The sequence below is a fragment of the Capricornis sumatraensis genome, chromosome 7, assembly GCF_032405125.1.
Source record: "Capricornis sumatraensis isolate serow.1 chromosome 7, serow.2, whole genome shotgun sequence".
NCBI lineage: Eukaryota > Metazoa > Chordata > Mammalia > Artiodactyla > Bovidae > Capricornis > Capricornis sumatraensis.
In genome coordinates, this window is record NC_091075.1 from 29213614 (window position 1) to 29229916 (window position 16303).

Here is a 16303-nt window from a genome sequence, read left to right on the forward strand (position 1 = left end):
AGACTTGGATTACTGTGCTATTCAATGGTTTGCCTTTGAGACGAACAGAGATCATTCTGTCATTTTTGAGATTGCATCCAAGTACTGCATTTCAGACTCTTGTTGACTGTGATGGCTACTCCATTTCTTCTGAGGGATTCCTGCCCACAGTAGTAGATATAATGGTCATCTGAGTTAAGTTCACCCATTCCAGTCCATTTTAGTTCACTGATTCCTAAAATGTCGACATTCACTCTTGCCGTCTTCTGTTTGACCACTTCCAATTTGCCTTGATTCATGGACCTGACATTCCAGGTTCCTATGCAATATTGCTCTTTACAGCATCAGACCTTGCTTCCATCACCAATCACATCCACAGCTGGGTGTTGTTTTTGCTTTGGCTCTGCATCTTCATTCTTTCTGTAGTTATTTCTCCACTGATCTCCAGTAGCATATTGGGTACCTACCAAGCTGAGGAGGTCATCTTTCAGTGTCCTATCTTTTTCCTTTTCATACTGTTCATGAGGTTCTCAAGGCAAGAATACTGAAGTGGTTTGCCATTCCCTTCTCCAGTGGACCACATTTTGTCAGAAATCTCCACCATGACCCGTCCGTCTTGGGTGGCCCTACATGGCATAGCTCATAGTTTGATGAGTTAGACAAGGCTGTGGTCCGTGCGATTAGATTGGTTCATTTTCTGTGACTGTGGTTTTCAGTCTATCTGCCTTCTGATGGAGAAGGATAAGAGGCTTATGGACAATAAAGGACAGAAATGGTATGGATTTAGAAGCAGAAGATATTAAGAAGAGGTGGCAAAATACACAGAAGAACTATACAAAAAATTCTTCATGACCCAGATAATCATGATGGTGTGATCACTCACCTAGAGCCACACATCCTGGAATGTGAAGTCAAGTGGGCCTTAGGAAGCATCACTACAAACAAAGCTAGTGTAGGTGATGGAATTCCAGTTAAGCTATTTCAAATCTTAAAAGATGATGCTGTGAAAGTGCTGCACTGACTATGCCAGCAAATTTGGAAATCTTAGCAGTGGCTACAGGACTGGAAAAGGTCAGTTTTCATTCTAATCCCTAAGAAAGGGGTTGCCAAAGAATGCTCAAACTGCTGCACAATTGCACTCATCTCACATGCTAGTAAAATAATGTTCAAAATTCTCTAAGTCAGGCTTCAACTGTATGTGAACCATGAACTCCAGATGTTCAAGCTGGATTTAGAAAAGGCAGAGGAACCAGAGATCAAATTGTCAACATACATTGGATCATTGAAAAAGCAAGAGAATTCGAGAAAAAACATCTATTTCTGCTTATTGACTATGCCAAAGCCATCGACTGTGTGGATCACAATAAACCGTGGAAAATTCTGAAAGAGACGGGAATACGAGACCACCTGACCTGCCTCTTGAAAAACCTGTATGCAGGTCAAGAAGCAACAGTTAGAACTGGACATGGAACAACAGACTGTTTCCAAATAGGAAAAGGAGTACGTCAAAGCTGTATATTGTCATCCTGCTTATTTAACTTATATGCAGAGTACATGATGAGAAATGCTGGGCTGGATGAAGCAGAAGTTGGAATCAAGATCTCTGGGAGAAAAATCAATAATCTCAGGTATGCAGATGACACCACCCTTATGGCAGAAAGTGAAGAAGAACTAAAGAGACTCTTGTTGAAAGTGAAAGAGGAGAGTGAAAAAGTTGGCTTAAAGCTCAAGATTCTAAAAACAAAGATTATGGCATCCTGTCCCATCACTCCATGGCAAATAGGTGGAGAAACAGTGGAAACAGTGGCAGACTTTATTTTTGGGGCTCCAAAATTACTGCATATGGTGACTGCAGCCATGAAATAAAAAGATGCTTACTCCTTGGAAGGAAAGGTATGACCAACATAGACAGCATATTAAAAAGCAGAGACATTAGTTTGCCAACCAAGGTCCGTCTAGTCAAGGCTATGGTTTTTCCAGTAGTCATGTATGGATGTGAGAGTTGGACTGTAAAGAAAGCTGAGCACTGAAGAATTGATGTTTTTGAACTGTGGTGTTGGAGAAGACTCTTGAGAGTCCCTTGGACTGCAAGGAGATCTAACCAGTCCATCCTAAAGGAGATCAGTCTTGAGTGTTCAGTGGAAGGACTGATGTTGAAGCTGAAAGTCGAATACTTTGGCCACCTGATGCATAGCACTGACTCATTTGAAAAGACCCTGCTGCTGGGAAAAGTTCAAGGGAAGTGAAGGGGATGACAGAGGAAGAGATGGTTGGATGGCATCACCGACTCAATGGACATGAGTTTGAATAAACTCCTTTAATTGCTGATGGACAGGCAGGCCTGGTGTGCTGCAGTCCAAAGAGTCAGACACGAATGAGCGACTGAACTGAACTGATCGCTGTATTCTATATGTCCAAGAAGGTAATGGAAAGATAGACCATATTAAGTAGAGAAATGTCACAAGTAAAGAAGCACAACGTGAAGTTCATGAGATGGGAAGTATACCATATGCAAAAAAGCACCTTCTGACTAACAGCAATTTATGCAGTTCAGACAGAACTGTTAGTTAACCTTAAGACAGTAATACAAACAACTTCAAACGAAATACAGTGAGAAAAAAAGACAAAAAGTAATGAATAAAGTAGCAGTGAACTATGGGTATATTTGAAGTGGCCTAAATGTGTAACTAGAATCCTTGAAGGAAAATAAAGAGTGAATGAAGCACAAGAAATAATTTTAAGAAGAAATATGGCTGAAAATTTCCAAATTTTGATGAAACATAAAACCACATATCCATCAAGCTCAACAAACCCATAGCAAAACGGCATCAAAGGACTATGCCAAGGCAAATTACAATCAAATTGAATAAAATGGTAACAAAGAATAAATTCTTAAAAACAGCCAGATGAAAAGTTAACATGACATTAAGAGGGATGAAGTTAAAAATGACACTACACTTCAGGTTGGAAATGATGCAAGCCAGAAGACAGCAGTGCAACATCTTTCAAGTTCTGAAAGTAAACAGTGGTTAGCCTGTAATTCAATTGTAGGCTCAAATACTCTGCAAAAATGAAAACAAAGTGAAAAGCTTTTCTAAAAACTTCCATGTATAAAATAAGTCATGGAAATGTAATGTACAGCCAATGCAGGAGACATAAGAGATGTGGGTTGATCCCTGGGAAGATCCCCTGAAGGAAGAAATAGCAACCCACTCTAGCCTTCTTGCCTGGAGAATCCCCATGGATAGAGGAACCTGGCAGGCTTCAGTGCATAGGCTTGCAAAGAGTCAGACACGACTGAAGCAACTTAGCATAAATATATGCACTATACTGAATATTTGAAGTTGTTATGTAAATCTAAAAAGCTGTCATTGCACAAAAAAACTTTGTGGTGATGGATGTTAACTTGATATTGTGATGACCATTTGCAATATGTAGAAGTATCAAACCATTATGTTGTACACCTGAAGCTAATATAATGTTGTATGTCAACTCTACCTCAATAAAAAAGAAGACCTTTCCATATGTATGAAAGCTGAAATATTTATCCACAAAAGTGTAAGAAATGTTAAAGAAAGTCCTCCAGGCAGAAAAAAATGTTACCCAATAAAATCTGGATCTTTATGAAGTAATGCAGAGTATAAAAGATACTTGTGTGGGTAAATATAAAAGTTATGTTTGATTTCTCATTTTATTGAAAGCAAAAAGTTTTCATTTTTTGATTTGCTGACTGTTTACCTCTGTAGAAAGAAGTGGAAGCCATTAGAGGAACTCCTATTCTGACCTTAATATTGATTAAATAGAGGAGAAGTCATTTATGAAATAGAAGGGAAGAATAATTTTATGAATAGTGATCATGTTATTTAAAAGTTAAGAATCGTCAAAGAAAGAGATCCTGGACATTGTTAGACATGTACAAGAAATACAGAAAATCCCTGTTTCAAAATGATCAGCAGAAAACAAAAAATGTTCCTAAGATAAGAGATGATACAAATAAAATTAGCCTAACAGGTTGACAGAAAACCACTTTCATGAGTAAAATTCTGACAATGCAGTTTGCTGCACATTAAACTTTTAAAACATTAATTATTTTACATATAATCACTCTCTTTTAGATTTCCTGCCCATTTAGGTCAACACAGAGCATTGAGTACAGTTTCCTGTGCTATACAGTATGTTTTCATTAGTTACCTATTTTATACATAATTGTGTGTGTGTGTGTGTGTGTGTGTGTGTGTGTGTGTGTGTGTGTGTATGTATATATATATGACTCTGTGGTGAAGAATCCACCTGCCAATACAGGAGAACAGGGGTTTGATCCCTGGGTTAGGAAGATCCCCTGGAGAAGGAAATGGCAACCTACTCCAGTATTTGTGCCTGGAAAATCCCATAGACAGAAGATCCTGGCGGGCTATAGTCCATGGGGTTGTAAAAGAGTCAAACGTGACTTAGTGACTAAACAACAACAGTGTAGATATGTTGACTCTAACCTCCCAACTCATCACCCCTCCTCTCTTCCCTTGGAATCCATAGTTTATTTTCTAAGTCTGTGTCTATATTACTGCTTTGGGAATAAGTTCACCTGTACTGTTTTTCTAGATTCTACATATGAGTGATGTCATATGACATTTTTCTTCATTCAGAGTTCAGATTTAAAAAGACACCTTAATGTGTGTGTGTGTATATATATATATATATATTAAGTATTCATTTTTCTCATCACTGCAGAAGTCGAGAAAGCTTAAGAGAATGCATATATGGAAAAGTTAAAGTAGCTAAAAATTCAGGTGGAAAATATGGAAAGAATAGATATGTGGATATTCTGTACATAGAATATAAACAGAAGTTAAACATTGGGGGAGTTTGAACATAGTTGTCACATCATAAAAGGGCATGTACAGAACTTTGGAACTATGTCTATCCTATAGTACAGGAAGTAATAATTGAATAAATGAATACAACAGAGAAGCACAGAAATATGATCTAGGAAGCTTAAAGGGAAGAACAATTTATTGTAAAAATTGATAAAGAAAATTAAAATGGGGACTTCCCTGGCGGTCCAATGGCTAAGACTGTGTGCTCCCAGAATCCTGTCGGGTAGGGTAGATGATACAGGGATAGCAGAGCCACTGAGTTACTGAACCAGATTGGATTCTTCTGTCAATAGGAGCAAATGATTTTCAAAACAGAAAGTATGGAACACACATAGTCGGAAATTGAATGTTAAATACTTAGTGTGTAATATAGGGACTTTAAGTGGTATTTTCTTCTAATAGAAAGATTTCACGTTTTTCTCCGCAAAACAGATAGAAGTCAATGGAGATCACCTTAATCTAATCATGGTTTGTGTCATTTACAGTTTTTCCAGGACTCAGTTTACCTTGTGTGTTCATTGGATAAAGTATTGTCCTCTGGGGATTTCAACTGTGAGCCTGATGTGTTTGACCACTCCCAGGCCCGTGTTCTGAATGCTAATATTTAATGACTCTGCGTTTCAGAGTTTTAGCTTAGATTTTTAGCATTATCCTGCTTCTTATCCCCTTGCTAACATCTTAAGGGGAAAACAAATCATATGTTTTGAGGCACTTCAAATCCAGTTTGTCATGTGGCCCAACAAGACCATAATAAACTTATTTTCTAGCTCCTTAATAGCAGCCCTCTGCTAGATCTAAACCCAGATTCTTTCTGTCCTGTTATCAGCAATTATCCCAGGAAAAAAAAAAGCACCTGCAGATTGATAGATAACCTTTCAGAGATTCTATCCTCTTCAGAATCTTAACCCCTCTTGTCTGTGCTGACAAGTCCTAGATTTGGAAGCATTCACAGCCCTGTGAAGACTTAAATATATATATTTTATCTGGATTTATAACAAATATATCATATTTATAAGAAATAAAAATAATTTTTATTTTGTTATATTTTATATGGGTTAATTTGGTAAAAATACAAAATCGTAGTGTTCTGCAAACTACATTCCCTCTAAAGCCAAAGTCATCCAATGAGTAATACATTCTTTGAGCTTGTTAATTTCTACTTTAAACAGTGAAAGTTGCAAAATGCTTTTGAATTTATTTCATAATTTCTAATACCACATGCATGATAATAATACAATTATTATGAAAGTGGATTGTTTTTCAGTTTCAATACATTTAAAAATCACATGAAATAATAATGCCGGCTCAGATGCTCTGTTTGAAGGATTTCTCATCTCTACAAGATGTAAAGTGTGATTTTTCTGTTTTTGAAAGTGACAGAAACTGCCTATTTTTGAGTGACTATGCAGGAATAAAACATGAAGACAAGAATAGAGAGGGAGGCACCAGCTTCAGCAGAGTGAAGCATATAGTTTCAAAGATACAGTGAGAGGTGGACTTTTTAGTAGATCAATGTTCCTGAAAAAGTGAGCAGAGAAAGAAATATCTAACTAATGTACTAGGTGTTAAATTCTGAAGTATTAAATACAAATATAAAATTCTGAAATACAAATAGTGAAGTGGACAAAAATGGGAAAATAAATCCTTATCCTTTTTGTATATAAAAAGAATGTTACTGTTGGTTATATGGTTTAAATTATTAAATGAATACAAATGACTGAAGTGTATAATCAATTGAGTATAATATCATGAGCATTAACTAATTGCTAATTAAAATTTTAGATTATCATCTTCCTCTAGCCTATTAATTTGCATCTTCAATGTATATTAGGAATTGTATTTAAGAAAGTGTGGATCACTTTACTAGAAAATTTATTAATCCAGTATTGCCACAGAATCAATTTAGTTATTGTTAATGTATTTCTAGTTCATGTATAAATAATCAGGTATGGGGAAACAGTGGAAACAGTGTCAGACTTTATTTTTTCGGGCTCCAGAATCACTGCACATGGTGATTGCAGCCATGAAATTAAAAGACGCTTACTCCTTGGAAGAAAAGTTATGACCAACCTAGATAGCATATTGAAAAGCAGAGACAATACTTTGCCAGCAAAGGTCTGTCTAGTGAAGGCTATGGTTTTTCCAGTAGTCATGTATGGATGTGAGAGTTGGACTGTGAAGAAAGCTGAGCGCTGAAGAATTGATGCTTTTGAACTGTGGTGTTGGAGAAGACTCTTGAGAGTCCCTTGGACTGCAAGGAGATCCAACCAGTCCATTCTAAAGGAGATCAGTCCTGGGTGTTCTTTGGAAGGACTGATGCTGAACCTGAAACTCCAGTACTTTGGCCACCTGATGCGAAGAGTTGACTCATTGGAAAAGACTCTGATGGTGGGAGGTATTGGAGCAGGAGGAAAAGGGGATGACAGAGGATGAGATGGCTGGATGGCATCACCAACTCGATAGACATGAGTCAGGGTGAACTCCGGGAGTTGGTGATGGACAGGGAGGCCTGGCGTGCTATAGTTCATGGGGTCACAAAGAGTCGGACACGACTGAGCGACTGAACTGAACTGAACTGAGTAACAAATAATACTATATAATTGACCATATATCTTATATATTATTGATATTACAACCTGCTAGTTATGAATCAGGACAAGAATTGGTTCTGAATTTAACATTAGAATGTAGCTAATAAAGTCAGAGAGTTAGTTGCTCAGTCATATCCAACTTTTTGTGACCCCATGAACTGTATAGCCCACCAATCTCCTCTGTCCATGGGATTCTCCATGCAAGAATACAGGAGTGGGTTGCCATTCCCTTCTCCAGGGGATCTTCCTGACCAATCTGGTATTCTTGCCTAGAGAATTCCATGGACAGAGGAGTCTGGTGGGCTACAGTCCATGGGGTTGCAAAGAGTCAGACATCACTGAGCACCTAACACTTTCACTTTATTAGCCATACTCTAATGTTGGAGAAGACTCTTGAGAGTCCTTTGGACTTCAAGGAGATCCAACCAGTCCATCCTAAAGGACATCAGTCCTGGGTGTTCATTGGAAGGACTGATGCTGAGGTTGAAACTCTAATACTTTGGCAACCTGATGTGAAGAGTTGACTCATTGGAAAAGACCCTGATGTTGGGAGAGATTGGGGGCAGGAGGAGAAGGGGACGACAGAGGATGAGATGGCTTGATGGCATCACCAACTCGATGGACATGTGTCTGAGTGAACTCCGGGAGTTGGTGATGGACAGGGAGGCCTGGCGCGCTGCAATATATGGGGTCGCAAAGAGTCGGACACGACTGAGCAACTGAACTGAACTGAACTGAATGTTAAATTCAGAACCAATTCTTGTCCTGATTCATAATTAGCAGGTTGTAATTTGCCCCTAAATATGTTTAAATAATGTGTGCAGATCCATCTTACTTTCCTAGAGGTTCATATAATCAACCCTTTCCCCATTTTAATGTTTCATTGGCAAAATCTTTTACTACATTTCATTTAAAATGTTTAAAAATAAATATATCTCTATTTAATGATAGCCATATTTTTGAAAAAATTATTTTTTAAATTTAAATTTATGTATTTTTTAATTGAAAGATAATTGCTTTACAGAATTTTGTTCTATAAGCTTATTGCAGTTATTTATCATGCCCCTTGAGAAAAATAAGTGATATATATTGAGAAAAATAAGCGATATATACCTCTTCTTTCAACATGTGTTTTATTTTTGTCATTCACAGGTCCCTGAAATTTCTGATGAACTACCCAACTTGACTAATCGATATGCTGCTTTCTTGTCAAGAGCAGAAAGAACTACTAAAGTATCAGATATGGTAAGAACACTTTCTAGCCAAATGTATTTGTAATTTAGGAATCGTGAGGAGACTATGTAACATAAACATTATGTTAGGACCTGAGAATGGTACCTGGTGGCCTGCTGTAACATCTTCAGCTAGTGTGAAACTTCTATATTTGTAAAGTTCAATGAAATTCTTGAAGCTAATCAGAAGTCTAGCTTTGCTCCATGAGAAAATATTATGTGCAATATTTCCTTTAGGGTCAGAGAGAATCCATTTTTAGGACAAATAGGAAAATTCAACTTGTATGTGAAAAGGAAGATTTACTTTTTAGTTCAAATCAGTTTACTCATAAGTGCAAATATTTATCCTTTTCAGTTTGAATCTCTTTTGAAATTTAAGACTCTTGAGCAACATTTTCATCCCTGTTAATCTGTATTTTAAACTGTGTCGATGTAAACTTTGCTACCTGAATTTCCCTTTTTTTTTTAATAAATAGCTAATATTGAATAAATTGAAATAAGGAAAGCATGTGAAATTTAAAACTATATACTTAACTAATTAATTCAAATTAAATTTATTAAAAGATCAAAGTGAAATTTAAATTTAAAAAATTAGAATTGTATGTGTAGATATTGTTAAAATAAATCTTTATAGAGATTAGACTATCACAGGATATTATTAGTGACAAGAGCAAAATAGGACCATTAACCAGGTTTTAAAGTGTAGCCAGTCAACCAGAGAAGTAGCATTGCTTGCTGAACTAAAATTCTACTGGGTGCATAATGCCAAGAGTTCATTTACAGTGTTTTCGAATGGTGAAGTAACTTACAAGTGTAGGAAGAACTCATTTAAATGAAGTACAAAGGCAAGCCTAGTTAAATACAGCTGTGAATGTTTAGGAATTTATAGAAATAAAATTAATTTGGTGAGAGTCATTCATGAATGGACTTATTTTTTTTGTAAGACATTAGTTGACAATCTGAGAGCTGGAGTCAAAATTAGCATTAGATCTGGCAGTGTCTTGACATTTAAGAGAGTCTTATAATTGTTTTAGCAAATTATTTCTTCATCTTGAGGAATTTTAGCGTTGTGTTGTGATTCTCAAGTGAGTCATTGTTATACATACCTTTGGATCCATGGTGAGGTATGTCATGAGGAATATATTACTAGTATAAAGCTTTTTAGGGCTTCCCTGGAAGCTCAGTTGGTAAAGAATCTGCCTGCAAAAAACACTGCAGGAAACCAATGTTTGATCCCTGGGTTGGTAAGATCCGCTGGAGAAGGAAATGGTAACCCACCGCAGTATTCTTGCCTGGGAAATCACATGGACAGAGGATCCTGGTGGGCTACAGTCCATGGGGTTGCAAGAGTCAGACATGACTTAGCAACGAAGCCTCTATAAAGATTTTAAGCTTTGGAATATTTAGAATGGATTCAGTGTTATTTCTATTGTAGTATTATAGCTACTAGGAAAAACCAATGCAGATTTCTGAAGGTAATGCATAGGAATGTATATGTAAATGTTACACCTTATGTTTGCAGTGAAAAAAAAAGATGATTGAGAGATCTGTTCTAGAGAAAGATGAGTTGCCTACCAGTTGTTTTTACCTAACTTATGCTTGCCTCCTTTACCTTTTATCTCTCACTGCATTTGGAAAGTCCTTTTTACTTTAAAAATAATTTATATTGAGATATAGTTGATTTATATTGTTGTTAGTTTCAGGTGTACAGCAATGTGACTCTATTATACATGCATCCGTATTTTTAGATTCATTTCCCATGTAGGCCATTACAGAGTATTGAGTAGGGTTCCTTGTGCTATACACTAGGTTCTTATTAGTTATCTATTTTATATATAGTAGTGTGTATGTGTGAATCCAATCTTCCAATTTATCCCTCCCCCCCTTATCCCTAGTAACCATAAGTTTATTTTCTACATCTGTAACTCTGTTTCTTATTTGTAGATAAGTTCATTTTTAGCCTTTTTTAAAGATCCACATATCAGCAATATCATGCTATTTGTCTTTCTCTCTTTGACTTACTTCACTCAGTCTCACAATCTCTATGTCCATCCACGTTGCTGCAGATGACAACATTTCATTTTTTATTGGCTGAGTAATATTCTATTATATATATATGTACCACAGCCTCTTTATCTGTTCCTCTGCTGATGGACATGTAGGTTGCTTCCATGTCCTGGCTATTGTAAATGGTGCTGCAGTGAATATTGGGGTGCAGGTATGTTTTTGAATTATGTTTTTCCTTGGATATATGCCCAGGAATGGAATTGCTAGATTATATGGTAGCTCTATTTTTAGTTTTTGGAGAAACCTCCATGCTGTTCTTCATGGTGAATTTACATTGTTACCAGTAGTGTAGGAGGGTTCCCTTTGTTCTACACCCTTTTCAGTCTTTATTGTTTGTAGATTTTTAAAACAGTATTTTCTTTTTTTGGCAAGAGACACTTGCATTTAAAAGTATCGGTTGGGATTCAATTTATCCAAAAAGCGATAGTTTAGTCACATAGAATTCTTCGGATTTTGAATCCTTTCTACAAATGAAAATAGCTTTCAAACATGTGGGTATATAATATGTATCTAGTGAAAAAGTCAGATTATTGATTTCAATATATCAATATTGATCTCAAACTTATATTGATAAAATAATTGGATTATTTTTAAATTTTCTTATCAAATAAAAATATTAGAACATTTACCTCCTATATGTTTACATTTATATATATACAGATGTGCTATAGTCTTGAAGGAATGCATATAGTTTAATTTTCAATATATTACACAAGATTTTGCTAAAAGGTATTTAAAAACCCAGACTTCTGGTTTCATATTAAAGAACATATATGTATGTTCTCCCTTCTTTTTACAAGGTCCCAATGAAACAACTTTGTAAAAAACTACAATATAAGCACTAGTTGAATATAAAAAGACAAAGATACTGAAAATATAATAAATTGAAGCTAGACACAAGCCAAACATCTGTTTATTAGGCATTCCAGGAGCAGAATGCTAGGATGGTAGTTGGAAGTATTTGATGTAAAAAAACAGTAAGTTATCTTGAAGGGAATAAAGACATGTCTTCAATTAGAAGAGCTCAACAAAATACCACAGACAGATTTTCAAAGACATTTATTTTTTTCACATTCTCTTGCATTTTCAGAAGACTAGAAATAAAATACCCTTGAAGCTTCCCCAGAGGAAAGTAACTGGGTCACCTACAATGGGATAGAAACATACTGTTATCAACACTTTCTCATCAGGATTAGAGACTTTTCAGAGCAGGGAATGATGGAATAATATTTTCTAAAATTTTTAAGAGGAGATAATTTTGGACATATTGACAGAATTCTGTTCTACCCAAAGTTTCAATTAAATGAAACAAGAAAATAATTTTCTGACCAGCAAGAGCTTGGAAAGCTTCATAATTCCACATCCCCATACGTGAAGATGGTCCAGCAAAATTTTTTTTAAAAAAGGGAACAAGAGAAGGGTGACATAAATATTGAGAACATAAACTGAGAGTTTCTGGATAAAGTAGAGAAAAGTGGAAACAAATTAATAAAGAAGACATTTTTAGTTCATGCTTGGGACATTCTTCAAAAGTCAAGGGTTTGGTGACCACAGAATTTCATTTACTTCTCTGTGTGTTTGGCTGCACTATTTGGTTTGATAGGAAATTATATTGATTGATTTAAAATCAATCTGTATACATAGCAGAGGACTTAATTATAGTATAGCAATATAAATGTTAGAAACCTTAATATCATCATTAAAGTAATAGATCAAGAAGTGTGAAGTAGGAAAGAGTAGAATATGTCGGGTCTTTTATTGCAGAGTGCAGAGCTAACAGATGGTATAAAAAATTGACAAACTCAGTATTAAGCCCTTCCTTATTTTCAATTTGTAGTGGTAAAATCCAAAGGAAAAAATCACACCTCAAACTAAAAAACACAACTACTATTAATTGTGTTTATTGTTTATTGTGTGAATTCTCTCAGAATGGAACCAGGGAGAGGTTGAGGATAATTTTATTATTTATTTTGGACTCTTGTATTGATTTGATTTTTATTCATGATATGAAGATATTTTCACACCAGTCAGAATGGCTGCAATCCAAAAGTCTGCAAGCAATAAATGCTGGAAAGGGTGTGGAGAAAAGGGAACCCTCTTACACTGTTGGTGGGAATGCAAACTAGTACAGCCACTATGGAGAACAGTGGAGATTCCTTAAAAAACTGGAAATAGAACTGCCTTATGACCCAGCAATCCCACTGCTGGGCATACACACCAAGGAAACCAGAATTGAGAGAGTCACGTGCACCCTAATGTTCATTGCAGCACTGTTTATAATAGCCAGGACATGGATGCAACCTAGATGTCCATCAGCAAATGAATGGATAAGAAAGCTGTGGTACATATACACAATGGAGTATTACTCAGCCATTAAAAAGAATACATTTGAATCCGTTCTAATGAGATGGATGAAACTGGAGCCTATTATACAGAGTGAAGTAAGCCAGAAAGAAAAACACCGATACAGTATACTAACACATATATATGGAATTTAGAAAGATGGCAATGATGACCCTGTATGCAAGACAGCAAAAGAGACACAGATGTGTAGAGCGGACTTTTGGACTCAGAGGGAGAGGGAGAGGGTGGGATGATTTGGGAGAATAGCATTGAAACATGTATACTATCATGTAAGGAATGAATCTCGTCTATGTTCGATACAGGATACAGGATGCTTGGGGCTGGTGCATGGGGATGATCCAGAGAGATGATATGGGGTGGGAGGTGGGAGGGGGGTTCAGGATTGGGAACTCATTACACCCGTGGTGGATTCATGTCAGTGTATGGCAAAACCAATACAGTATTGTAAAGTAAAATAAAGTAAAAATAAAAATTAAAAAAAAAAGTAAAATTAATGCTCCTGATTTTATGATGAGTATGCATTTGGAATGGCATTATGACATACTGGTGCCTGTACTGACTCATTTCTCTGCAAACAACCAACATTCTAGATAAAATAGAAACAAAACATATTCATGAATGCCTCCAAGAATTAGCAGAGAGGAGGAATACACAAGCTAAATTAAGGAAGGACCCAGAGTGGCAAGTAGAGCTCTGAAGCCAACTCTCACCTTGAGGGTGTTTGCCAAGCTGGATGACCTTGAGTTTTTATTTGTACAGTCTCAGAGACCTCCAGGGAAAGAAAGAAACCTAGGCAGGTTAAGAGTAAAATGCAAATAAGTCTACCTTTCTGACACACCAAGGAGTTTAAAGGAAGTTAGCCAGTGTTAAACTTTTTGATATAGAATGTGTGTTAGGGGAATCAGCCCTGAAATCCTGTTACATTTCACCTGCATTTAATGAGGTGAATTGTTAATACAAAATACCTGTCTGTTACAGATATTGATGAAATAAATTTTATTAATGAAAATAAGAGCTAGTGCTTATAATGTGCTTGTTCTATTCCAGAGACCATTTCAAATATAAAGCATGGTACTCATTTGAATATTATAATTATGGCCGTCTTTAAAAATGAGGAAACTGAGTTTAAAGTTTTTAAGTGGCAGAGTTTTAATTTCAAACTGAGGCAGTCTATCAGTAGAATCCACTCCTTTAGGGATCTTTTTCTGTTCTTTTCCTCTAACTTGAAGAATTAGGGTTAACTAGAATAAATATGACAATACAATAAATGATTTTTGTGATTTAAGACCAAAGAGATATGACTGTAAAGATCTCAGACATATTATAAAGGATAGAACTTTTTTTTGAAATGCAAAAGAAAAAAAAAAGATATGTTTATTAGAAACTGAAGGAGGATTTAGCATTATGAAACAATAGTGGAGTTAGTAACTTTCCTCTAGTTACTGACGCCAAAAATTAACTAAGGAATATCTATTTAGTGGAAAAAAATAATTGGAAGTATTTGATGTACTTTCTTAGATTGAGTCATGTCTCAGAAAGAGGCATCATTTGGTTAGTGGCACCCTAGTATAAAAAAAATCACAAAATTATACCATTTTATAAAAACGAACAAATGAAATACATTAGAATTGCTTGCTGAACAGCTGTGCTACCACTTTTATCAGTTGATAAATGGTTTTATAATACCTACAGTTGAGAATGAAGGACATTTTAAAAGTAAATTTCAATTTATGTTTATTCCTATATTAAATTTATGTTCATTTAATTTGTTAAATATTTTGAATATCATCCCTGAATAAAGTTTAAGAGCAAGTGCTTTGACATCAGGGATATGCTTTTCAAGTCTCTAAATCTATTTTTTCAAATGTTCAGTTCAATTTGGTCACTCAGTCATGTCCAGCTCTTTGCGACCTCATGAATCGCAGCACCTCCCTGCAATTCAGGGAGGTGCTCCCTGTCCATCACCAACTCCCGGAGTTCACTCAGACTCACGTCCATCGAGTTGGTGATGCCATCCATCCATCTCATCCTCTGTCGTCCCCTTCTCCTCCTGCCCGCAATCCCTCCCAGCATCAGAGTCTTTTCCAGTGGGTCAGTTCTTCGCATGAGGTGGCCAAAGTACTGGAGTTTCAGCTTCAGCATCATTCCTTCCAAAGAACACCCAGGACTGATCTCCTTTAGAATGGACTGGTTGGATCTCCTTGCAGTCCAAGGGACTCTCAAGAGTCTTCTCCAACACCACAGTTCAAAAGCATCAATTCTTCAGTGCTCAGCTTTCTTCACAGTCCAACTCTCACATCCATACATGACCACTGGATAAACCATAGCCTTGCTTGACTAGACGGACCTTTGCTGGCAAAGTAATGTCTCTGCTTTTGAATATGCTATCTAGGTTGGTCATAACTTTCCTTCCAAGGAGTAAGCATCTTTTAATTTCATGGCTGCAGTCACGATCTGCAGTGATTTTGGAGCCCCCCCAAATAGTGTGACATTGTTTCCACTGTTATGCCATCTATTTCCTATTAAGTGATGGGACCAGATGCCATGATTTTAGTTTTCTGAATGTTTCAAATGTTAAATAGTGATAATAAATTAAGTAGGCATACCTGATGGAGTCATAGTAAGAACTAAGTGTCTTATTACATGCAACACTTATTTCGTTGTGTTACCCATAGTAAGCTATAAGTAGGTTAGCTATAAAAATTTTGAATGGCAGGGTTATGGCTCAAAGCTAAGTAAATACCATTTCAAAGCCTGTGCTCTCTTTTCATCTTTTTATAATACGAATGACAATATATTAAAATATGGTAATATCTTTTGCTTTTTATATTTCTTTGTGATATTCACCTTCCGCAACCACAGGCACCCTCTATCTTGCATGGTATTGCTGTGTCAGGAATGCAAAGCAGCAGGAAAAATAAATGTTCAGCTTTTTACTTTGGAAGCATTTCTTGAAGCTCCTTTCAGAAACAATAGTTGTGGGGGCCATGGCTTTATTTGTTGTTGTTCAATTGCTAAGTCATCTCCGACTCTTTGTGACTGCATGGACTGCAGCATGCCAGGCTCCTCTGTCCTCCACTATTTCCCAGAGTTTGTTCAGATTCATGTCCATTGAGTCAGTGATGCTATCCAGCCATCTCATCCTCTCTTACTCCCTTCTCCTCCTGCCCTCCATCTTTCCCAGAGTCTTTCCCAA

The 16303-nt window shown here is 36.3% G+C and overlaps 1 protein-coding gene across 1 annotated transcript in view; it reads left to right on the forward strand.

Annotated features, from left to right (window-relative positions):
* The window catches only part of STPG2 (sperm tail PG-rich repeat containing 2), a 339045-nt gene that overhangs the window by 140861 nt on the left and 181881 nt on the right, over nt 1-16303 (forward strand). The window contains exon 8 of the mRNA XM_068974937.1: nt 8580-8689. Coding sequence (XP_068831038.1) covers nt 8580-8689 — 110 coding nt within the window. The remainder of the gene's footprint in view (nt 1-8579; nt 8690-16303) is intronic.